Source organism: Odocoileus virginianus, chromosome 20, assembly GCF_023699985.2.
Source record: "Odocoileus virginianus isolate 20LAN1187 ecotype Illinois chromosome 20, Ovbor_1.2, whole genome shotgun sequence".
Taxonomy (NCBI): Eukaryota; Metazoa; Chordata; class Mammalia; order Artiodactyla; family Cervidae; genus Odocoileus; species Odocoileus virginianus.
Window position 1 is genome coordinate 5076614 of NC_069693.1, and position 22225 is coordinate 5098838.

General features: G+C 59.2%; 2 protein-coding genes across 5 annotated transcripts in view; one reads left to right on the forward strand and one right to left on the reverse strand.

Annotated features, from left to right (window-relative positions):
- Positions 1-332: 332 nt before the first annotated feature.
- Positions 333-6143, reverse strand: CLEC11A (C-type lectin domain containing 11A). The gene is made up of 4 exons (XM_020890530.2): positions 2336-6143; positions 1920-2109; positions 1401-1592; positions 333-1024 (listed from the first exon to the last, which is right to left on the reverse strand). The coding sequence occupies exons 1-4, from the start codon at positions 2480-2482 to the stop codon at positions 579-581; spliced, it is 975 nt and encodes a 324-aa protein (XP_020746189.2). The 5' UTR covers positions 2483-6143; the 3' UTR covers positions 333-578.
- Positions 6144-6470: 327 nt separating this feature from the next.
- SHANK1 (SH3 and multiple ankyrin repeat domains 1) overlaps positions 6471-22225 on the forward strand; it is a 50715-nt gene continuing 34960 nt past the window's right edge. For all 4 annotated transcript variants that reach the window (XR_011482014.1, XM_070450427.1, XM_070450428.1 and 1 more), the window contains exons 1-9: positions 6471-6581; positions 9131-9428; positions 9663-9866; positions 10570-10641; positions 12258-12366; positions 12470-12621; positions 15274-15441; positions 15826-15942; positions 22047-22124. Coding sequence is in view for 3 of the 4 variants with exons in the window: in XM_070450427.1 (XP_070306528.1) it covers positions 9174-9428; positions 9663-9866; positions 10570-10641; positions 12258-12366; positions 12470-12621; positions 15274-15441; positions 15826-15942; positions 22047-22124 (1155 nt within the window). In the remaining variant the exon portion in view is untranslated. The remainder of the gene's footprint in view (positions 6582-9130; positions 9429-9662; positions 9867-10569; positions 10642-12257; positions 12367-12469; positions 12622-15273; positions 15442-15825; positions 15943-22046; positions 22125-22225) is intronic.

Consider the following 22225-nt stretch of genomic DNA (forward strand, 5'->3'; position numbering starts at 1 on the left):
GAAAAAAAAAATTAAATGGATGTCTTTCCTGCAGGACTTGTCAGAGCCTTTAGCTCCTTTGTGCTTCCCAGATCTCTTTGATCAGGGCCAAGGCCAAGGCCTGGGACAATGACTGACAGGCTCTGGGTCCCAAAGACCTTGAGTAGGGGGCACGATGCGGGGGGAGGTGTCAGCAGCGTGTGCGTTCGTGTACTCCAGAAATCTGTGCGCAGGAGCAGATGACCGTGTGTACGTATGCACATGTATTCTCTATCACTCTGATCTCGGGCTCGAGTAATACCTGTAAGAGGGGGACAGGGCCTTGCCAAATAAAAGGCCAAAAGTGCCTCCACTGCCTGTTCAAGTGAGATTCCTCAGCGCTTTATTGGCGCGGAACCTAGCCTTGCGCCTACCGCTTCCAGGAAAGACAGACAAGGAAGGGGTCCCGGCCCCGCAGGAGTCCCGCAAGGATCGGCCAGCCAGGGAAAACTCATTTCCATCCGCGGGCAAGGAAGGAAGGAACGGTGTCTTTGCGGGGAGCACAGCCCAGGCACAGGGCGGGTGGTGGGGCGCAGTGGAGAGGCGGGGAGCCGGCCCCGCTAATAGGGGAACTCGCAGACGTAGTAGAGGCGCCGATCGCAGTCGTGGTCCCACCAGGAGCCATCGTCCGAGGCCTGAGCCACGCAGTTCTCGAGCACGCCGCCATTGGGCTGGTTGGGGCTGAGCGGGTGCGGCGCGGCGCTGGGCCGGGAGCCGGGCTCAGGGCTGGGGGCGCGGTGCCAGGCGAAGAAGGATACGCGCTGGCCGTTCTCAAAGAGGTAGAGGCCCTCGGCGCGCCGGTCGTGCACACCCAGCCACACCGGCCAGTTGTAGGGGGCGAGCGCCGCGCGCAGGTAGCGGGTGAGCGTCTCCATCTGCCGACTGTCAGCGGGCTGAGCCAGGCTCCCGCCCCGCGCCACGCAACGCGCCTGCGCCGCAGCCTGAGCCTCGAAGTCGCGCGAGAGCAGGAAACACTTGTGGCCAAGACGCGCCCCCTTCAGGCAGCCTGCGGGCGGGGCGGGGCGGGGCCGAGCGGAGGCGGGGTTAGGGCCTCGGAGGCGGGGAGAGGGCGGGGCCAGAGCCGCCCGGAGCCAGTGACAGAGCCTGCAGGGGGCGTGGCCAGGCCATGGGGGCAGGATCGTAGGGGGCGTGGTGCGGCCGGAGCAGGGTCGGCTCACTAACACTGTGGGGAGCGTGCCCGTCCCCCCGCGTTCACCCTCCCCATCAGCCAGCACACCCCAAATCCTCCAGGGCCGCCCCCCCTCGCCCCTGACACCTAGGGTCCTCACGTCTCAGACACCCTTCGGGGCTCCCCTCTCCCCACCGGTCCGCGGCCTGACCCGGATCGTCCCTCCTTCCCCGCCCGGCGGGATGCGACTCACCCTCTAAGCGGCCATGCTCGCGCTCGGCGCGGCTCTGCGCCTCCTGCAGGGCTTGCACGGCGTCGCGGGTGTCGCCCGCCACTTCCCTCAGCTGCCGCAGCCCCCGAGTAAGCTCGGCCACGCGGGTGTCCAGCGCGTGCAGACGGACGTGCACCTGGTGCAGGCCTGCGTCCAGGCCGGCCAGGCGACCCACTGCGGGTGGACAGGGCGCACGCTGGACGGGGACCCTGGGGGGGGTGGGACCAGGGGACCGGAGGACCTGGGGGGGACCCGGGACCTACGGCTTCTAGGGCGGAGTTGGGGTGAGGGGTGGGGGCTCTCAAGACTTCTGGAAGGTAGGGGCCGGTGGCCACCCCGGTCTCTTGAGAGGCAAAGTCGGGGACCCGGAGCTCCTGGGTGTGAGGGCTCCGAGCTGGGCGGTGGGCAACTGAAAAATCCTGGGGCTGGGAAAGGACGGTTCGTTTTTGTGAAAATGACCACGGAGACCAGGGGGGCAGGGCGGAGCTAAGGATTACTTACGGATATAAGTGATGGCGTCCTCCGGGGTGGGAGAGGGACTGGGGCTGACGTAGGGGGTCGGTGTGGGTTCCTCCTCGCCTTCCTCCCCCTGCCCGTCCTCCTCGGTCGCCCAGGCCCCCCTGCCTTCAGAGTTTCCCTCGGGATTTTGATCTCCCCTCCTAGCAGGCAGCCCCAGTGCTTCCTGTAAATGCTAAGGCAGAGAGGGTGATCAGGGTCAGGCTGGCAGCTACATTCTGATTCCCCAGACGCCCCTTTCTAGCTGTCAGCTCGCTGTCTGAACCCATCACCTTCATCCTCCTCCAACCCTATCCCATCCCTTCCGTTGCCCATTTTTCTAACCCTGGAATACACCCCTCCCAAGCCCACGGTTGCCCTCCCAGGTCCCGCCACTAGAGTCCCAGCAGTCTCCAACTCACCTTCAGCATCAGGGCCTCCCTCTCCTGCTCCTCCTCCTGGGCGCCACCCCAGCCCCCCTCCCACTCCCTCTCAGCTCCCCGAGCCCCATGACTGAAGCCCAGGAGCTGGGGTACCACCAGCGCGCCGAGGAGCCAGGCGGCCTGCATCAGGCTGGGCTCGGAGCACCCAAGGCTGCAGAAGGGTGTGTCTCAGAGGAGAAGGATGTTTCTGGGGACCCGGAGTGTGTGCTGATCACCAGCCCCCTGGTCCGCGCCTCTCCCAGCTTCTCTTTGGTCCCTCTCCTCCCAACTCTTGTCTCGGTCCGTTGGTCTCTGCTCCTCTGTGTGTGTCTCTCCCCGCCTCTCTTGGCTCCCCGGAGGCCCTGCCTCTGTGGCCGGAAACCTCCAGCGTTCCAAAGCTTGGATCCCGCCTTGGGTCTCCACACACGCCCTCCTCTTCCCACTTTCCAGAGCTTGCTTCCGTCCTGTCCTGCTCTTCCCTTCTGCCTCGGCCAGAAGCTCCAGAAGGTCAGGAGGAGGATGGAACCAGCTCCCCAAGGGATCCTGGGGGCTCAGCCTCTGCCCAGGAACCTCCTCGGGGAGTTGTCAGGGCTTGGCCCCGCTTCCCTTTCCTCTCCCTGGCCACGCCTCAGGTCAGGAGAGACCTCAAGGTCTTGCTAAGGTTGTTATTATCCTGTGTCCACCGTCGCCCACACACCCTGCAGAAGGAGGCTCTCACGGCATTCTTGGGCTCTAGAGCGCCTCCTGCCCCCCAGATCTCCCATCCTGCCCTCCGGGTCCTTGCCCCAGATCCAGCTGAGTATCTGTGCCTGTCTGTGGGGATCCGTGCAAAGAGCACACGTGTGGCTTGTGTGCAGCCCCCAGAAAGGTGGGGTTCTTGGATCCATCTGCCATGCTTTCCTGGAAGCCTCCTGTAGTCTGGATCCTGGGTTGGGGTGACACGGGGGATTCCAGCTGTTCACAGACCCCACAGACAGCCCCATGGGGTGAGGGACTGGGGCAGAGGGGAGGGTGGAGGTTGGGTGGGGTCCGAGAAGCTTTCTCCAGGAGATGGAATAAGCAGCTGCTGGGCTGGGTGCACAGAGAGCTCTGAGCATTGAGAGCTACTTCATCTCCCTCCTGGACCACTGCAGTCCTCTCCTCCTGCCTCTCCCCCTCCTTCCTCCCGAGCCCCTCCAATCCACGCAGCCTGCCGCAGCCAGAGCAATGCTTCCAAACCGTAAATCAGATCACATCACTCCCCACTCCCCTGCTCCCCCCCAAGCTTCCCATCATGTGCGGGAGTGAAGCCAAACCCTGGCCTCAGCACAGGCCTGGCCTGCCCAGCCTGGGGGTGGGCGGGGAAGGGTGGATCCTTTGCACCTCTGCAAACTCATCACCCCTACTCCCTTCACCACCTCCCTCTAAGCTCCAGCCACACTGATCTCTTCACTACTTCCTGAATGCTAAGCTCCTTCCCGGTTCAGAGCTTTTGCACCAGCCTTTTCCTCCTTCTAGAAGGCTCTTCCCCCCAGCTCCTTCTCATCACTGAGGTCTCAGCTCAGAGAGGCCTTCCCCCGGTAGTTTATTCAAACACCCCCTTTTATCTTTTTGGTTGAATCAAGACCAACTTTGTCTTGTTGGCTTGTTTACATGTTTTGTGTCTGTCTCTCGCCAATGAATGCAGGTATCCCTGTTCATGGCCATATCCTCGGAGCTAGGACAGGGTCAACCCAGCGCATAGTAGGTACTCAGTCAATTGAACAAGGAAAGGAGCCTTCCCTGGCAGCGGGGCCGCAGCTCAGCGAAAAGACTGAACCCTGCATAGTTGTTTCAGTGGAAACTCGAGTTTCCTGTGGCCCTGAGGGTGGGTGGGTGGGGGCCTGGTGACCGGGGTAGAGGTGATGAGGGCAGTGGCAGAGAGGCCACAGAGGCAGGAGAAGCAGGAGGCTGGCCATGCCCACTCCATGCCAGACCCGTGAGTCATGTAGGGCTTCCCCCGCTTCAGCCAGGCGGGCGGTGCCAGGATCGCAGGGCCCACTCTTCCAGGGGGGACACCGAGGCTCAGAGAGGGGACAGCTGGGCCTGCTGGAGGTTACCAGCGCCGCAGCGGCAGCTAGCAGAAGCTTCTGGCTCCCAGCATGAGCAGGGCATTCGCCCTCAGCTGCCGGGAGCCCCAGGATGGGGCCTTGGAAATCAACACAGCCAGACTTTTCCATTTTCCAAGAAAGCAAAGGGCAGTGTGACCTTGGGCAGGCTGCCCGCTGCCTCAGAGCTCCGGCCTCTCTTAGGTGCCCATGAGGGGCCTGGGGACCCCTCACCGAGAGCTGATGCCCAGGCCCAGAAAAGCCTCATCAACTGTAGAAAGGGTACACAGCCCCTCTCACTGCTGGTGCTGACACACACAGGCAGCTGTTTTCTCCCCAGGCCCAGCTGCTCACCACCTGGGCTGGTGGGGGTGAAGCCAGAACCGGGCCTCCTGGGGCAGCTGGGCCGGCACCTGCTCCAGCTCATCCCCTGGCACCCCAGAGCCTGCAGCAGGACGCGCACCCAGAGGCTGCCTGGAACTGCCCTCCGCAGGTGCCTGGGCTCTGGCTGGTGGCCCCGGAGGAGCTGTTGGAGCTGGGAGAAGGGTAGGGGCCTGGGCTGCAGCCACGCACTCACTGCTGCCCTATGGGATCGGCCCTGTCTCTGCGGGTGTGTCCCATGCGCCATGCGGAGATGGCTGGGGGGATTGTGTGTGACGAAGAAGGATATACAGCTATGGAGTGCCCAGTACTGAACCCCAGCACACAGCAGTCTGAAGATTTTGAGTCAGGCCACCTGTCTCTGATCCTGGCCACCACCTCTTGCGGGCTGGGCGACCTTGGGCACATTCCTTAACCTCTCTGGGCCTCAGTTTCCCCCCTCTGGTAAATGAGGATGATGCAAGTCCGTAGCCAGAGGACTGCGGTGTGCAAAGTTGAGGAGTAAACCCAGACAGAACCAGGCACAAAGGAAGTGCTCAAGAAATGTCAGAGATGATTATCAGGAAGGAGGTGATGGTGCAGGGTCGTGCCACTAAACAGGTGTGTGCACACCTGTGTGATGGACGGCCAGGCCATGGTGGGTGACTGTGACAGAGGCAAAGCACACGTCTGCCTGTGGTTCTGTGTCTCTGTTTCAGGGTTGCGTGTGAGCTGGAGTTCTGAGCAAGCACAGCGGGCTGCGTGCCCGTGTGTGGGGTGGGTAGACGCGTGTGCTCTGCCGTGTGCATGCTCCGGCACACGGGTGTGATATGTACATGATGTAGCTGGCTGTGCTCATGGTAATGTATCCTGCAAGAGCCCCGCAAGCTCTGGAGAAGATGTGTTTGTGGAGACGTCTGCAGGGGCAGGGCTGGGGAGCGGCTCGCTGCACCTGTGCCTTGCGGGAAGGTGTGTGTGTGTGTGTGTGTGTGTGTGTGTGTGTTGGGGGGACAGGACAGGAATCTATAGCTCTCACCATCCAATTTGGGGGTGTAGAGTCTAGCAACGAATATTTAATTGCACCCTACTGTGTGTAGAGGAGGTGGGGGCTCTCTGGGAAGGGGCGGTCCTGGGGGGTGAGGGGAGAGGTACCCTTGGGGGGCGGAGCCCCATCACCGGGGTACTGGGGCAAGCAGGAGTGGAGTCAGGGTTCGGGGATCTGGCGGCGGAGAGGAGCGGTGGGGGAGGGCAGGGGGAGGGGGCGGAGCCGGCGTGGGGGGGATGGGCGAGGTTTGGGGGCGCGGGGAGGGGCGATGTCTCCTCCGCCGGCTCCCGGAGGGAGGGGAGAGGGCGGAGGGAGGGAGAGAGGGAGGGAGGGAGAGAGAGGGAGAGACCGGGTGAGGGAGAGACAGCGAGAGCGAGAGAGCAAGCCGGGAGGCAGAGGAGGCGCGGAGCGGGCGGCGGCGGCGGCGGCGGCGGCGGCGGCAGCGGCCTGAGGCCGAGGAGAGGAGCCGGCGGAGACGCGGCGCCCGGAGCCGGCCGGACCGAGCCGGGGGCGGGCTAGCTAGGAGGGGCGCGGCGGCCGCGGCGCAAGGGGGGGCGCTCTGCGGATGGCCAGGCCCGGCCCGCGGGGGGGGTGAGGTCCGCGGGCCCCCCGCCCGCCCCCCCGGCCCCCGCCCGCCCCCTCCCCGGGCCCGCTCGCCCTCCGGGGCGGTGGGGCATGGCCTGAGGGTCCCCCGTCTCCGGGGGGGTGGGGGGTGGGGGGAGGGGGGAGGGGCCGCGGGCGCCGCCGACCGGGACTCAGCAGCCCCGCCAGGCAGGTAAGGGGGCCGAAAACCGGGGGTCTGGGTGCGGGGGGTGGGAAGCGCGGGCCCGGGGCCGCGGGCGGGGGCGGGGGCGCCCGGGACGTCCTTGGCCGAGCGCCGGGCTCCCGGCCCTGGTGTGCGGTGGGGGGCGGGGGTGAGGAGGGGAGCGTTGCCCCGGGCGACGCCAAATTGGGTTACGCCCGGGTCCCCCGTGCCCCGTCCCGGATCGCGGACTTGCTGGGGGCATGCGGCCCCGTGGCCCCCTGCCCGAACCCGCCTCCCGCGCTCCAGGGCCGAGGGCTTGGTCGCGGTACCCGCCTCCCGGCCCGGCCCGGCCCGGCCACTCCCCCGCCTCGCCCATCGCGGCCCACCTGGGCTCCCTGGACCCCTCCTGCGGCCCCACCCCTCGAGACCCCTCGCCGAGGTCATTCCGGCGCCCACCCTCTCTAGCGGGGGTCCGGGCCTCGGCCTCGGCCGCCCCTTTCGACCCCCTGTGGCTTCGGCTTCTCCTTCCAGACTCGTCCAATCCCCTCCCACCCTTTCACGAGCTCTCTGCATCCCCACCCGGTCCCCGCTTCCTTCCCCACCGGCCGGCGCGCCCCCTCGGCTCCCGCCCCCGAGTCCTGCTCCCGGGGGCCTCCGCCCCCTCTCCGCGGACCCGGGCTCTCCCCCACCAGCTTCTCGGCCCCAGCCGGGGCTCCCTCTGCCCGCCTCTCCCCGCCTCTCTCCGCCTCCATTCATTCTCCCGGGCCGGCTCCCGGCCACGCCGGCAGCCTCCCCCCGCCGTACCCCCGCAGCCTTCCAGGGCACCCCCTCTCTCCCCTTTCTTCGCCCCCCCCCCCCCCCCGCCGATTCCTCAGCCCGTCTCGGTACCAGCTGCGTGCCAGCTATTCTTAGCCGCGGAGCGTTTGATTCATGCCGCCCCGGCGGAGTGTGCCCGCTCCCTCCCTCGGGGCTTGAGGGGGAGGGGCCCGAGCTGGTCCTGGGGGTTGGGGGCAGCCGCACGCGCCGGGGGACCGGGAGAGCTTTGCTTTCAGGGCCACTGGCCACCCCATGAGTGCCCGTGGAGGCTGGGGGAGGGGGTCAGCCAGGGTCAGCCAAGGGGGAGTGGCTGCCAGCCCGAGGTCTGGAGGTGGGAGTGGAGTCGCCCAGTAGGAGAAGCCCGGGGGTCTCCGCCAGGGCCAAGTAGAGGAGGCTCTGATGGGTGCCCAGAGGGGGAGGGGCCGTGGCCACGCTTGGGGGAGGGGGTGGCCAGCCCACAGTTCTTGAAACTCTCCTCCTACCCCCCCCCCCCCGCATACATTTTGTCTTCTCTCCCCAACCCCCCCCCCCAGCCCATCCCCACTCCCCCAAAGTCAGCAGTACCCTCCACTGCTTCCCATCTCCATGGCAACGTGCAGGAGCCGGGCCTGGTGTGGGGGGGAGGGACCAGACCAGACATTCTGGTTTCCGGTGCTGAGGTGGGAGGGGGGGAGAAAACGGAGAAGAAGGGCCCCATCTGGACTCACCCTTATAAGATCAATTCAGGGGCGACGAATAGTGGGATCTGAAGAATAGTGGGGATCTCACCCCCACTCCCCAGACTCTCATCGCACTCCTTAGCCTCCCCCCCAGCCCCCAGCCCCCAGAGTGGAGCCCCCAGGACCAGTCTATGCCATTCCTCCCACCCAGCCAGCACCAGGCCTCAGACACACCCGCAGGTCACCTACCACCACCCTACACCCACCCAGGCCACGGCAAGGCTGTCACCCAGACAGCGCCCCCAGGGCCAGTCTCCCCACCCACCCACCCTCCCTCTCAAGATGCCTCCTGGAAAGTTGCATAGGCCACCTCTTGTGGTTCCCCCAGGGGACACCTCATGCGTGGTACTCTCTGCCCCGTGACTCCCCCAGCCGGGTGCCCCTGCCCCCTGGGATGCTGGCTCTCCAGCAGCCCTCCGCACACACGCGGTCAGCCACACTTCAGTGAAGTCACCGGCTCCACCCTAGGCTCAAGGCACCTCCCTCTCCCCCTTACTACATCTCAGCCTCCTCGCGGTCATCCCGGGAGCAGAAGGCGGGGAGGACCTTGGGTGAGGAGGGGCCAGGCTGGGGCCAGGGGGGCAGGGTGCCGGTGGGTCGCCCACCTGTCTGTCCTGGGCTAATTTTAGCTGCATTATCCCTGGCCTGGCAAAGTGGGCCAGCGGCTCCCGCGGTGATTCTGCGGTTTCTGGGACACCGGCGCGCTGGGTCAGCGGCAAAGTGGGGCGCAGGAGGGGCGGGGGGCCGCAAGCAAGGCCAAGGGCAGGGAAGGAGACACGTGCAGGCAGCATGGCAGGGCTGGGGGGGTGTGTGTGCCCGGGAGAGAGAGAGAGAGAGAGAGAGAGAGAGAGAGAGAGAGAGAGAGAGCTCGGGAGAGAGCTTGGAGGCGGTAGGAGTGTCTGGGGGGTGTGTCCAGCCTCCTGCCGGCCTCCCTCGGGCGGCTTGGAGCCACTGGCCTGGACCGTGTTTGTCCACTGAGTGCACCCGTGGCCTCAGAGCCCGGGCTCCTGGTCTGACCGCCACCCCCGCCCCCTCCCCCGCCAGCCGCCTGTGATGCTGCCGTCCCCCGTCGCCCCGTGGCCCCACGATGACCCACAGCCCCGCGTCAAGCGAGGACGAGGAACGCCACAGTGCCAGCGAGTGTCCCGAGGGGGGCTCAGAGTCCGACAGCTCCCCAGACGGGCCCGGGAGAGGCCCCCGGGGGACCCGGGGCCGGGGCAGCGGTGCAGCTGGTAGCCTGGCCTCCATCCGAGGCCTCCAGGGCCGCTCCATGTCCGTCCCAGACGACGCCCACTTCAGCATGATGGTTTTTAGGATCGGCATCCCTGACCTCCACCAGACAGTGAGCCACAGCCCGCTGGCTGGCGGATGGGGGGCGGGAGATAGGGACCACCAGAGTCTGCACGGGGAGCGGGGAAGGGAATGGGGCCTCTGGTTCTGGATGACCTCACACATGGCCCCCACTGCCAGACCCCCATGGGTTTCCCCCCAGCCCTCCTCTGTCCCGGGAATCACCCACAGCCCTCCGCAGACCTGCTCAGGCCCCTTCTCTCTCTCCTGGTGCCTCCCCCACCAGAAATGCCTGCGCTTCAACCCGGATGCCACCATCTGGACCGCCAAGCAGCAGGTGCTCTGCGCCCTGAGCGAGAGCCTCCAGGACGTGCTCAACTATGGCCTGTTCCAGCCAGCCACCTCGGGCCGGGACGCCAACTTCCTGGAGGAAGAGCGGCTGCTGCGGGAGTACCCCCAGTCCTTCGAGAAGGGGGTGCCCTACCTGGAGGTGAGATCCCCCACAGCCTTCCCAGCCCCTTCACAGATACGAGCAGGCGTCGGCCCGCTCCCCGTTTCTTCACCCAGCCCAGACCTCAGCGAGGGAAAGCCCGTGGGCTCTTCTGGATATAAAGGGCACCCTAAGAATCCTGGGGCTTCCCTGGTGGCTCAGAGGGTACAGAACCCACCTGCAATGCAGGAGACACCCCTGGGTTGGGAAGATCTCCTGGAGAAGGGAATGGCCACCCACTCCAGTATTCTTGCCTGGAGAATTCCATTGACTGAGGAGCCTGGCGGGCTATAGTCTGTTGGGGTCACAAAGAGTCGGACACGACTGAGTGACTGAACACTTTCACTTAAGAATCAGAGTCAGGGAGGCCCGAGTTCAAATTAGCATGGCATTCCTGCCTCTGACCGGTAGCAGAGTGGCCTTGCATGAGTCATTTCCCAGCCCCAAGTCTCCCCTGGCCTATCAAAGTGGGAAATGGCTCCCAATGACAGTGGTTATTCTGGAACATTCCCTGCGGGTCCAGACACCTTAGGGGATGCAGTCCACAGGTCCGCAGTGGTCCAGCAGCCCTCTGTCCACCCAGCCAAGACTCGGGGGCTATTTTTCGTCCTGACCCTGCACTGACTCTTTCCTGGCTCAGAAGAGGTCCAGACCCCTGACTCCGAGTCTTTTGTCTCTCCCGTCACCCCACTCCTGGCCTCAGTTCCGATACAAGACCCGTGTTTACAAGCAGACCAACCTGGATGAGAAGCAGCTGGCCAAGTTGCACACGAAGGTGAGAGAACCCTGCTGGTACTTATACCACCCCCAACCTGGAGCCCCCTTCCCTAACCACTTTCTCTCCTACCTCTTCCTGACAACCCTCCAAACCTCCTTTTCTTCTGCCAGCATCCCCCACTTAACTTGGGATGCTGTGTCGTATTTGGGACAACCTCAAATGCACCTGATGACTCCATCACAGCCTTTTATTAAAAAAAAAAAATTTATTTTGTGTTGGAGTACCGACAATTAACAATGCTGGGGTAGTCTCAGGTGAACAGCGGAGGGACTCAGCCATACATATACGTGTATCCATTCTCCCCCAAACTCCTCTCCCATCCAGGCTGGCACATAATGTTGAGCAGAGTTCCATGTGCTATACAGTACATCCTTATTGGCTATCCATTTTAAATACAATGTGTACAGGACCTTTCCAAACTATCCTTAACTTCTTAGCTTCCTATCCTTGACTTCCTTAACTATCCCTTCTCCCCTCCAGCATATATCATAGCCTTTCTCATCTTCTCTCTTTGTGCCTCTGCCCAGGCACGTGCCATTTCCACCTGGCTCCCACTTTCTTCATCCTTGGATTCTCCCCTCTCCTGGGGCCCCTATATCCATACAGGAACCACCACCCCCTCCCCCTCCCCCCGCCTGCCAATGTGGCCTGCGACTCTGGTATCTAGTGTCTCTCTGCCTAGGGGCAGTTTCATAGACACCCTGCAGTTCACACAATCCCAGAGCCTGAATCTCTACAGGATCCAAAGATGCGCTCCTCCACAGCCATTTATCCTCCCAGCATCTTATTCTCTGGGGCTTCCCTGGTGGCTCAGTGATAAAGAATCTACCTGACAATGCAGGGGGCACAGGTTTGATCCCTGGGTCGGGAAGATCCCCTGGAGGAGGAAATGGCAACCCACTCCAGTGTTCTTGCCTGGAGAACCCCATAGACAGAGGAGCCTGCTGGGCTACTGTCCATAGGGTCGCAAAGAGTTGGACGCAACTTACTGCCCAAGTATGCACTCATACACCTTGCCCTCCAGTCCTCAGACTGTATGTCCCCTGCGTCTCCTCTGGTCCCCTGAAAGCTGGGACTAAGTCAGGGGGCTGCTTCGTTCAGAAGTGAAGTGAACGATCCTTGACACTTGGGAGGAAAGCTCCCTGGCTGCTTCTTATCCTCACCCCCACCCCACCATCCACTTGTCTCTGTCCTCCTCCGAGCAGTCCATCCATCCAGACCTGTACCATCTGCGGGAGCCACCAGCCACATACAGCCCCCCGGGTACCTGCGGTGTACCAGGTCCAAACTGAGCCTCACTGTGAGTGTGAAATATACACCCAATCTCAAAGACTCAGTACCCCTGAAAGTATCTCAGGAATAAATTTCACGTGGATTACCTGTTGAATCAGTAATATTGTGGCTATATAGGATAGACTAGAAATAGATAGGTCGTCAAAGTGAATTTCAGTATAATTGGAAGGTCTTCTTCCTTTAAAAAAGTGGTGGCTACTAGGGACTTTTCGATGGCATGTGTGGCTCACTGTGTGATTCCACTGGACGGCGCTGCTCCAAACCCAGCTTTGCCCCCTTCCTCCCTGACCGCCTCTCTCTCTCTCTCATCTGTGGCTCAGACGGGGTTGAAGAAGTTCCTGGAGTACGTGCAGCTCGGGACATCCGATAAGGTGGCACGGCTGCTGGACAAGGGGCTGGACCCCAATTATCACGACTCGGATTCAGGAGGTAGGGAGCAGGCGGCGGGACGGGGTGCTTTGGGAGGGCTGGGGAGTCGGGGACCACAAGGCCCAGGGGCTGCACGTGACTGGCCTTTCCCCCTGCCTCCCAGAGACCCCCCTGACGCTGGCTGCCCAGACCGAAGGCTCCGTAGAGGTGATTCGAACCCTGTGCCTGGGCGGGGCACACATCGACTTCCGGGCCCGGGATGGCATGACCGCGCTACACAAGGCTGCCTGTGCCCGCCACTGCCTCGCTCTGACGGTGAGGTTTCAGATCCTCCTGGGACCCTCCCCAGAGCCCAGAGACACCCCCGAGTGACCGTGTTCCTCGCCCAGACTGCATCCAGCCAATCCCCCCAGCCGCTCTGTCCACCTCCCTCCTCCACAGTCACTCCTCTGACTGCACCCAAGACCCTCCTGGAACATCCATGAGCCCCCACCCTCCCCAGCTCAAGGCTGGTGATCAGCTATAGTTGATGGTCACACGGACCCTTGCCCTGTCCACAGGTAGATCGTGTCAACTTCCTGACACCCAGAACTTCTCCAGCCCCACTGAGCCAGCAGCCGACAACTACCTCTGTCTCCCCGTGATGTAGACTCTTGCTGGTGCCCTTTATTTTTTTATTTTTGGGCCGCATGGCACGGCATGTGGGATCTTAGTTCCCCGACCAGGGATTGATCCCGTGCCCCCTGCACTGGACGTGCAGGGTCTTAACCACCAGACCACCAGGGAAGTCCCTGGTGCCCTTTAAAATACAGAATGAGCTCCCCACAGTGCCCCCAGACACTGTCCCTCCATCTGCTCCCTCAGACACTAGTCCTCCCACTTCCCAACTCAGCCCTTCCATTCACTCTTCTCAACCTACAGCTCACAGTCCCAGTACCCCACCTCCACTCACCTGAAATACAGCCCTCTCCTCCAGATGTTGTTCAGCTGCTCAATCGTGTCCAACTCCTTGCAACCCATGGACGACGGCAGCACACCAGGCTCCCTGTCCTTCATTATCTCCCAGAGTTTGCTCAAACTCATGTCCATTGCGTCGGTGATGCCATCCAACCATCTCATCCTGTCGCCCCCTTCTTCTCCTGCCCTTAATCTTTCCCAGCATCAGGATCTTTTCCAATGAGTCAGCTCTTTGCATCAGGTGACCAAAGTATTGGAGCTTCAGCTTCAGCATCAGTCCTTCCAATGAATATTCAGGATTAACTTCCTTTAGGATTAACTGGTTTGATCTCCTTACTGTCCCAGTCTAGTGCCTAAAATGTGCCTTTACAAGCAGATGAACCTCGTACACCCTCAGTGTATATACATGGAGACTTCCCAGGTGGCTCAGAGGAAAAGAATCCTCCTGCAGTGAAGGAGACTTGGGTTCAATCCTTGGGTTGGGAAGATTCCCTGGAGAAGGAAGTGACACCCACTCCAGTATTCCTGCCTGGAAAATTCCGTGGATAGTGGAGCCTGGTGGACCGCAGTCCATAGGGTCCCAAAAGAGTTGGATACCACTGAACAATTGAGCATGCACGCATACATTCATGGAGTCAGCTTACCCAATCTTATTTTTAAATGGTCTTCCTCTCCCCCTCCCCAAGGGCACTTGATGCGTCTTCATCCATAGATCAGGATAGAGTGCCCCGGAAGTTGTTGGTAAACACAACAACTCATAGATGATCCAGCCTAACCGGCCGTCCCCCTCCTCCAATCCTTTCCTGAAAAACCCTGAAGGCAGTCAGACACCAGTCACAAAGGTCTGCATACAGCCCTGGAATTGACAGACCCTCTTCATGCACCCCCCCTTCCCCCAAACCCCTTCTGCCACCTGCTTCCCAGGTTCCTCTAATGGTAAAGAATCCTCCTGCCAAGGCAGGAGACATAAAAGATGTGGGTTCCATCCCTGGGTCGGGAAGGTTCCCCTGGAGAAGGAAATGGCAACCCACTCCAGCATTCTTGCCTGGAGAATCCCCATGGACAGAGGAGCCTGGCGGCTAAATCCACGGGTCGCAAAGAGTCAGACAGGACTGAAGCGACTTTACACATACAACACATACCCCCAAACCCCACTCCTGCTCACGCCCAGCCCCTACCTCCCAGGCCTGCGCTTGCTCAATCCAGCAGCCACTAGCCATGGGCGGGGGAAGGGGGCTGTTTAGCTTTAAATAGATGAAAATGAACTAAAATTAAAACTTCCGATTCTCAGGCTTACTAGCCACCTTCCAGCGGCTCGGTAGCCCCCCACGCGGCTGCCATGTTGGATCGTGCGGTTGTAACTATTTCCATCGCCGCAAATGTTGGAAATGTGCTGTTGGACTGCGCCACTCCTGACTGTTCGCGCGGCGCTGGCGCCGCCAACACTCCTCACACGCTCGAAGCTGCCAGTCTTCCAGGCCCAGATCCGTGTCTCGAGGGGGACCACTGCCTGCCCCCACCCCAGACCCTTGTCCCAGCGAGGCTGAGCCGAGTCTCCTTGACCCGAGCCTGCCCCCTCCCAGACCGCTTTCTCCGCCTCTTGAGATCCCGGACCTCACCACACCTCCCACTCAGCCAGGGGCCCTCCTGCATCCAGGCGCCCTCCTCTGATTGGTTCCCCACACCAGCCTGTTGAGTAGGTGGGCACTGAGGCATTATGCGCCTTCAGTGGCTCATGCCTCATGGCTCATGGTGGAAGGCTGGGCAGGATTTCAGAGTGGGAGGGAGGGGTCCTCTGGAGGCATCGCCCCAGTCCCTCCGTTGTTCACAGGGATGAGAGAGGCCCCGAGAGGGCAAGGGCCAGCCTCAAGGTCACTCAAGGGCATCATGGCAGCATCAGCTCTGGCTCTGACCCCGTGTGGGTTACCCAGGTCTCTTTGTCCAACTGGCCCTTGATAACGAGCCAGTACTTGTGTGATTGTCATCTTTTTTTTTTTTAACCTTTCCTAGGCACTCCTGGATCTTGGGGGCTCCCCCAACTACAAGGACCGCCGAGGGCTGACTCCCCTGTTCCACACGGCTATGGTGGGGGGTGACCCCCGCTGCTGTGAGCTGCTCCTGTACAACAGGGCCCAGCTGGGCATAGCTGATGAGAACGGCTGGCAGGAGATTCATCAGGTGCTCCTTCACGGCCTAGAGGGGTTGGGGTGGCGTGGGCAGCGCATGGGCCCCGCGGGTGGGCAGGGATCAGGGACCCTAGTCCAAGGACCTAGGGCTGTGGATGCTGGGGTCCTCACGGGGGATGGAGGTGGGAGTAGCATGGTCCCCAAAGAGGAAGGACAGAGTTGTCACCACCGGGACTCTAAGGAGTCAGCCTGGAGCCCTGGGCCTTGCAATGACTGGTGATGTTGACAGCGTGGGTCCCTAAGCAAGAATGGGGCCTCAGAGGAGAAGGCGGGGGGAGTGGCGGATGCAGGGCTGCCTGACCTCCAGGTGGAGGAGAGAGACAGACGCTGTGGTCAAGTGGGTCTGACCCGGCTCTTCACCCCCGGTCCTTTCCAGGCCTGCCAGCGGGGTCATTCTCAGCATCTGGAACATCTGCTTTTCTATGGAGCTGAGCCTGGTGCCCAGAACGCCTCGGGGAACACGGCCCTGCACATCTGTGCCCTCTACAATAAGGTCTGCTCTCCTCCTGGGTCCAGCCTCCCAGCCCCCTGGTGCCAACCCCCGCCCCTGCTCTTCCACTATTTCATTCATTCATTCATTCGTTCATTCATTCATTCATTCAAAAGCTGTTTCCTGAGCTCCTTCCCTGGGTCAGGCTCAGAGCCAGGGGCTGAGGGAACAGTAGTGAGCAAGACAGACAACCTCCGATCAAGGGACACACCCTGACAGTGTGATCCCAAATATTCAGAGGTAGGTCACCGGGAATCCAGGTCTCCGTGGAGGTGCACATCTGGGCTTGGCCTTAGCGCTGGGTCAATGGAGGTGGTTCTCAGGAGGGTGTGCCATCAGAGCTAAGAAGAGCAACAGGTGGTCATGTAGAAGAGGGCAGAGGGGCGTCCCCGGCAGAGGGCACAGCCTGTGCCGAAAAATCCAGAGGGAAGAGGTCAGGGTTGTTCCTGGAAATGTAGGAAACTACAAAGGTCCTATTGCTTTTCTTTAAAAAAATTTTAAGATATATTTATTCATTTATTTATTTGTTTTTGGCTGTGCTGGGTCTTCATTGCTGTGCATGGGACTTTACTTGTGGAGAACGGGCTCTAGAGCACAGGCTCAGTAGTTTCGGCACATGGGCTTCATTGCTCCACAGCATGTGGGATCTTCCCGGACCAGGGATCGAACCCGTGTCCGCTGAATTGGCAGGCACCTTCTTAACCGCTAGACCACCGGGGAAGTCCTCCTTTTTAAAACATTTTTATTTTATATTGGAGTATACGTGATTTACAGCGTTGTGTTAGTTTCAGGTGTATAGCAAAGTGATTCAATTATATATAAATATATATCCATTCTTTTTCAGGTGCTTTTCCCATATAGGTTATTACAGACTATTCAGTAGAGTTCCCTGTGCTATACAGTGGGTCCTTGTCGATTATCTATTTTATATATAGTAGTGTGTATATGTTGGGCTTCCCAGGTAGCACTGGTGGTGAAGAACCCACCTGCCAAAGCAGGAGAAATAAGAGATGCAGGTACAGTCGTTGGGTTGGGAAGATCCCCTGAAGAAAGGCATGGCCACTCACTCCAGTATTCTTGCCTGGAGAATCCCATGGACAGAGGAGCCTGGCGGGCTACAGTCCATGGGGTTGCAAAGAGTCGGACGTGACTGAAGTGACTTCACATGCATGCACGCATGCAGTGTGTATGTTAATCCCCAAGGGTCCTATGTCTAATGGGTCTCCATTCAGCTGCCACAGGAGCACCTACTGCAGGGGACAAGGGACAGTCCCCAAGGGGGACAAGAGTGTGTTGCAAGTTGTAGAGATTCAGGGCTGGGTGGATGGTCCCCAGCTCAAGAGCTCTGAATGGAGGTGAGCAGTGAAGAGCTGAATACCCGCTGCAGCTGTGCTGTTATGGCTGGTTGGGTTGATAAAAGCTGGGGCTTTTAGCCTGATGACTCCAGCTGGTTTGTCACCAGTGCACTGGGGGAGCCTGGGCAGATCAGCCCAGTCCCCGAAGCCCCAGTCTCAACACCTGCTTCCCAAGGCTCTCTGCCCTTGGAGGGTCTCCCTGCCCTTAGATGGTTGCCTCAGGTCTTACGAGGCCAGGGCCTGGCATGCTGCGGCTGATCCATCAGCCTCTTCCCCCCTCCTCCAGGAAGTCTCCCAGAACAGCCCCAGCCCCCCTCATCAGAATGTGCAGTGCCAGGATGTGGCAGGTAGCCACGTGCCGCCTTGTGGCAGCAAGCAGTCTGCTCGCTCGGCGCCCGCCCGAGCAGGGAGAACGCAGTGTTTGTCAAATTGCCTGTACTTCCCCTCCCCAGTGCGTCTGTCTCTCCCGCTCTCCATGTGGGCCTCATTCCGGATTTTCTGACCCCACAGCCAGCGCGCAGGCCAGGGCACCCCGAACAAGTCCCCTCCCCTCTCTGAGGTTCCATCCGGCTCCCTGAAGTCAGGATAACAGCAGCTGATTGAAGGGGATGAAAGATCATGCGTGATAAGTGCTCATCCCTAGGAGGCAGCTATGCTAATAATAATGATTATTATCATTATCATTACTGTTATCAGTCAGGATCTGGTCAGGAGACAGAAACCATACCGGCAATTTGAAAGGGAAAATGTAGTGTATAGATAGAGAGAGGCTTCTCAGGTGGCGCTAGTGGTAAAGAATCCACCTGCCAAGCAAGAGATGAAGGTTTGATCCCTGGGTCAGGAAGGCTGGCTGGAGGAGGGCATGGCAACCTGCTCCAGTATTCTTGCCTGGAGAATCCCATGGACAGAGGAGCCTCGTGGGCTACAGTCCATAGGGTCATATAGAGAGGGAACAGTTACTCCGAGTGGGTCAGATGAGTCAGCCATTTCCCTCTCCTTGAGCTTCTACTTTCTCATCTGTAAAATGGGTCAGTAACCTCTACCTCAAAAAGGATCAAGGGTGTGAATGTTTGGCTCACTCTTAGCATGGTGCTTAGCAAATAGATGCTTGACAAACACAAGTTCTTCTCTGACTTTCTCTCCACTCCTCTTCCCTCCCAGACTTTAAGCTTCCCAAGGCCCAGAGCTGGGTCTGAAAGATTTGCTCACTCTCTGCCCCTCTGGTCTCCTGGCCAGCCCATCTAGCCTCTGGTGGTAAGGGTCAGGGCCATGTCCGGGTTGTGAGCTCCTCAGGGGTGGGGCTTAAGTCTGATCAAGCGCTCTGTCCCAAGGCCGAGGCATATAGTAGGCTTAGATGCATCTTTGTTGAATGAGTGAGAGTGAATGAATGAATGATGGATTAGATACCTTGAATACCGCGCCAAGACCACACACAGCATCCAGCTCAGAACACTCAACAGGTATTTGCTTCGAGATAGATTGAATGACTCCAGGAATGAATGAATGATTTGAACGAATGACTTTTGCATGACTCAACTGCACATCCTCATCCTTTCTAGGCCCATTTCCTGAGCACCTATTGTGTGTCCGGATGTAGGATGAATCAGACACAGTATGACGCCCGTCCTCGGGAGGGCGGGGTGGGGGGGTAGTTCACAGTCTGGCAAAGAGGCAGATGTGTAAACGAATCACTGCAATCCAGTGGGATGAGTGCTAGCGCTCCAGTACATACGGGGTGCTCAGGGGTGGAGCGAACTGCTGGTTGAGATAAAAGAGATGCTCCTGGGCCTGGGCTAGGCACAGTGACGGTGGCGGCAGGCAGATATGCAAAAACACGCGCGGCACCGATTTATCGTCGAGTCGGGGAGACAGCATGTGCACACAGGGACACACACTCACACTCACAAACCCGCCCGGAAAACGAACCAGGATAACTTTGCCATCTAACCAGGGAACCATCGGACTTGGGCGATCAGAGTTGTGCTTTCACAGTAGACAGATGAGCGCTAGGATCAGAAAGCTTGGTTTGCGTCCCAGCTGCCCCACTGACTGGCTGTGTGACCTTGGCTACGGATTTGCCTTCTCTGAGCCTGTCCTGTAGGAGGGACCCGTACAAGCATCCTTGATGGGTCTGTCACGTGAAGAGGGTGAGACCGAGAAAGTGTCTGGAATGCTGGTTAGACTGGCATCTGGGGGATTTGGAGTGGAGCTGAGCTGGAGGCCAGGTTGGGTTTGGCCAGGCCAAGACAGAGGAGGAGGGCTCCCCTCATCCAGCAACCGTTTTTGAACGGTTCTATGGGCCAGGCACCATGCCAGGCCGTGGGTGCCACAGACAAAACCTTGCCTCTCCAAAATAGACAATGGAGTGGGGGAGAGATGCTGGAGATGAATAAAATCAAAATGTAATTTCAGAGAGGCAGTATTATAAGGAAAATGAGTTAACTGACTTAGAAGAATGCCCAGCACACAGCAGGTATCATATAAATTAACATAAAGCCAGGAACAGGTCAGGGGTTTATTTTTGACAAGGTCATCAGAGGGGCCTTATCTGAAGAATTGGCCTCTGTGCAAAAATGTGAATCAAGTGAGGAAATGAGCTGTGTGGAGAGCTAGGGGCAGAGACTCCCAAGTCGAGGAAGCTGCGGGTGCAAAGGCCCTGGGGCACGAGCCTGCCTGCCAGAGAAGGGAGTCCAGTGTGCCTGTGGAGCAGGGAGTGAGGAAAGATGGTAGCAGATGAGGTCGATGAGGCTGGGGCTGGGGGTGGCAGGGCAGGCAGATCAGTGGGGGGCCTCCCAGACCAGGGCAAGGACGTTGGGTCTGTTGTGACTGACACTGGCAAGGAATCGATCTGGACTTGGATGGCATTGTCTCCCACCCCCTCGACCATCCAGCCCTGGCCCCCACTGCCTTCTGCCTCCTTCCTTCCGGGCCTAGCAGAGCATTCAAGTTAAGGGCTCAGGAGTCAGACACACCTGGGCTCGAATCCGAGGGCTGATCGTCACCGGCTCCCTTTGAAGCCTCAGTTTCCTCATCTGTAAAATGAGGACAGTCATTTCCATCTCACGGAATTGTTGGGCCAGTCAGTGGCTACCGCCTCTAAGGCACTCTGACATGCAACATAGTAAGTCCCCCACCCCAAGAGGTCTGACTTGGTGGCTCTCAAGCCGGATGCTCCCGCACCCTAGGGGACATTTGGCAGTGCCTGTGGACGTTCTTCGGTGTCACCACTGAGGAGGGAGTGCCACTGGCATCTAGTGGCCGAGACCAGAGAATGCTGCTCAATGCAACGCACACACAGGGTGGCCTGCAATGCACAGGGTGGCCTGCAATGCTCAGGGTGGCCTGCAATGCTCAGGGTGGCCCCGCTACAGAGACGTGTCTGGACCCTAAGTGTCAGTAGTGCCAATGATGAAAGCCCCTGATTGGGAGGTTGGGGCGAGCAGATGCAGGCTATCATCTATAGAATGGATAAACAACAAAGTCCTACTGCAGAGCTCAGATAGCTATAGTCTCCTATGATAAACCATTAAACGGGCTTCCCAGGCGGCACTAGTGGTAAAGAACCCGCCTGCCAATGCAGGAGACCTAAGAGACGTGGGTTTGATCCCTGGGTCGGGAAGATCCCCTGGAGGAGGGCATGGCAACCCACTCCAGTGTTCTTGCCTGGAGAATCTCCATGGACAGAGGAGCCTGGCGGGCTACAGTCCGTGGAGTCACAAAGAGTCAGACACAACTGAAGCGATTTGGCACACATGCAGGCAAACTGTAATGGAAAGGAATAATTTCAAAAAATGATATAAATATGTGTGTATGTGTGTATAACAGATTCACTTTGCTGTACAGCAGTAATTAACCCAGTGTTGTATATCAACTATACTTCAGTAAAATAGTAATAATAAGAAGAAAACCCTGGTTTAGGTTAGTAGCCATCCAATACACTATAACCCAAGTCACATGCAATTTTAAGTATCCCAGGAGACACTTTTTTAATAAAAGGAAAAAACAAACAGGTGACATTAATTTTAGTAGCATATTTTGTTTCAAAAATACTATCCTTTCAAGTAATCAGTATAAAAACTGTTGTGCTGTGCTTAAGTGTTAGTCACTCAGTCATGCCCGACCCTTTGTGACCCCATTGTCTGTAGCCCACCAGGCTCCTCTGTCCATGGGATTCTCCAGGCAAGAATACTGGAGTGGGTTGCCATTTCTTTCTCCGGGGGATCTTCCCGACCCAGGGACTGAACCTGGTCTCCCACGTTGCAGGCAGATTCTTTACTGAGTGAGCCACCAGGGAAACCTATGCTATGCTCAGACATGTCCAACTCTTGTATCCCACGGACTGTAGCCCACCAGGTTCCTCTGACCATGGGGCTCTCCAGACAAGAATACTGGAGTGGGTTGCTATTTCTTCCTCCTGGGGATCTTCCCAACCCAAGGATTGAACTCACATCTCCTGCGTCTCCTTCATTGGCAGGCAGATTCTTTACCACTGCGCCACCGGAGAAGCCCCCATAAAAACTACTAGAGAGATTTAAACTACATTTTTCAAGTCCTTGAAAGCCGGTGTGCATTTTGTATACACAGCACCTCTCAGTGTGGACTGGCTACGTTTAAAGAGCCAGTGGCTGCTGTCCGGAGCAGGGTGGGTTTCCACCAGATGGTTCCAAAGGCTCTTAGCGCAGTGTCTGTGTCTGCTCGCGGTGGCCTTAAATTTTTTTCTCTTTCCTTTCACCCCGTGCCACTGCCCACCAGGAGACGTGTGCTAGGATCCTTCTCTATCGAGGGGCCAACAAGGATGTCAAGAATAACAGTGGACAGACCCCCTTCCAGGTCTGTTGGGGCGGGTTGGGGGAGGCATGAAGAACTCAGAGGGGTAAAGTCTGGGGAGCTGGGAGGGAGGCAGGCGGTCTCAGAGAAGAGGGAGGCTGGAC

Coding starts and splice junctions, on each gene's coding strand:
- CLEC11A (XM_020890530.2), bottom strand. CDS start 2,482: ATGCAGGCCGCCTGGCTCCTCGGCGCGCTGGTGGTACCCCAGCTCCTG. Junction 2,110..2,335: donor GGGAGGCCCTGATGCTGAAG/GTGAGTTGGAGA, acceptor TCTCTGCCTTAG/CATTTACAGGAAGCACTGGG. Junction 1,593..1,919: donor GGACGCCATCACTTATATCC/GTAAGTAATCCT, acceptor GTCCACCCGCAG/TGGGTCGCCTGGCCGGCCTG.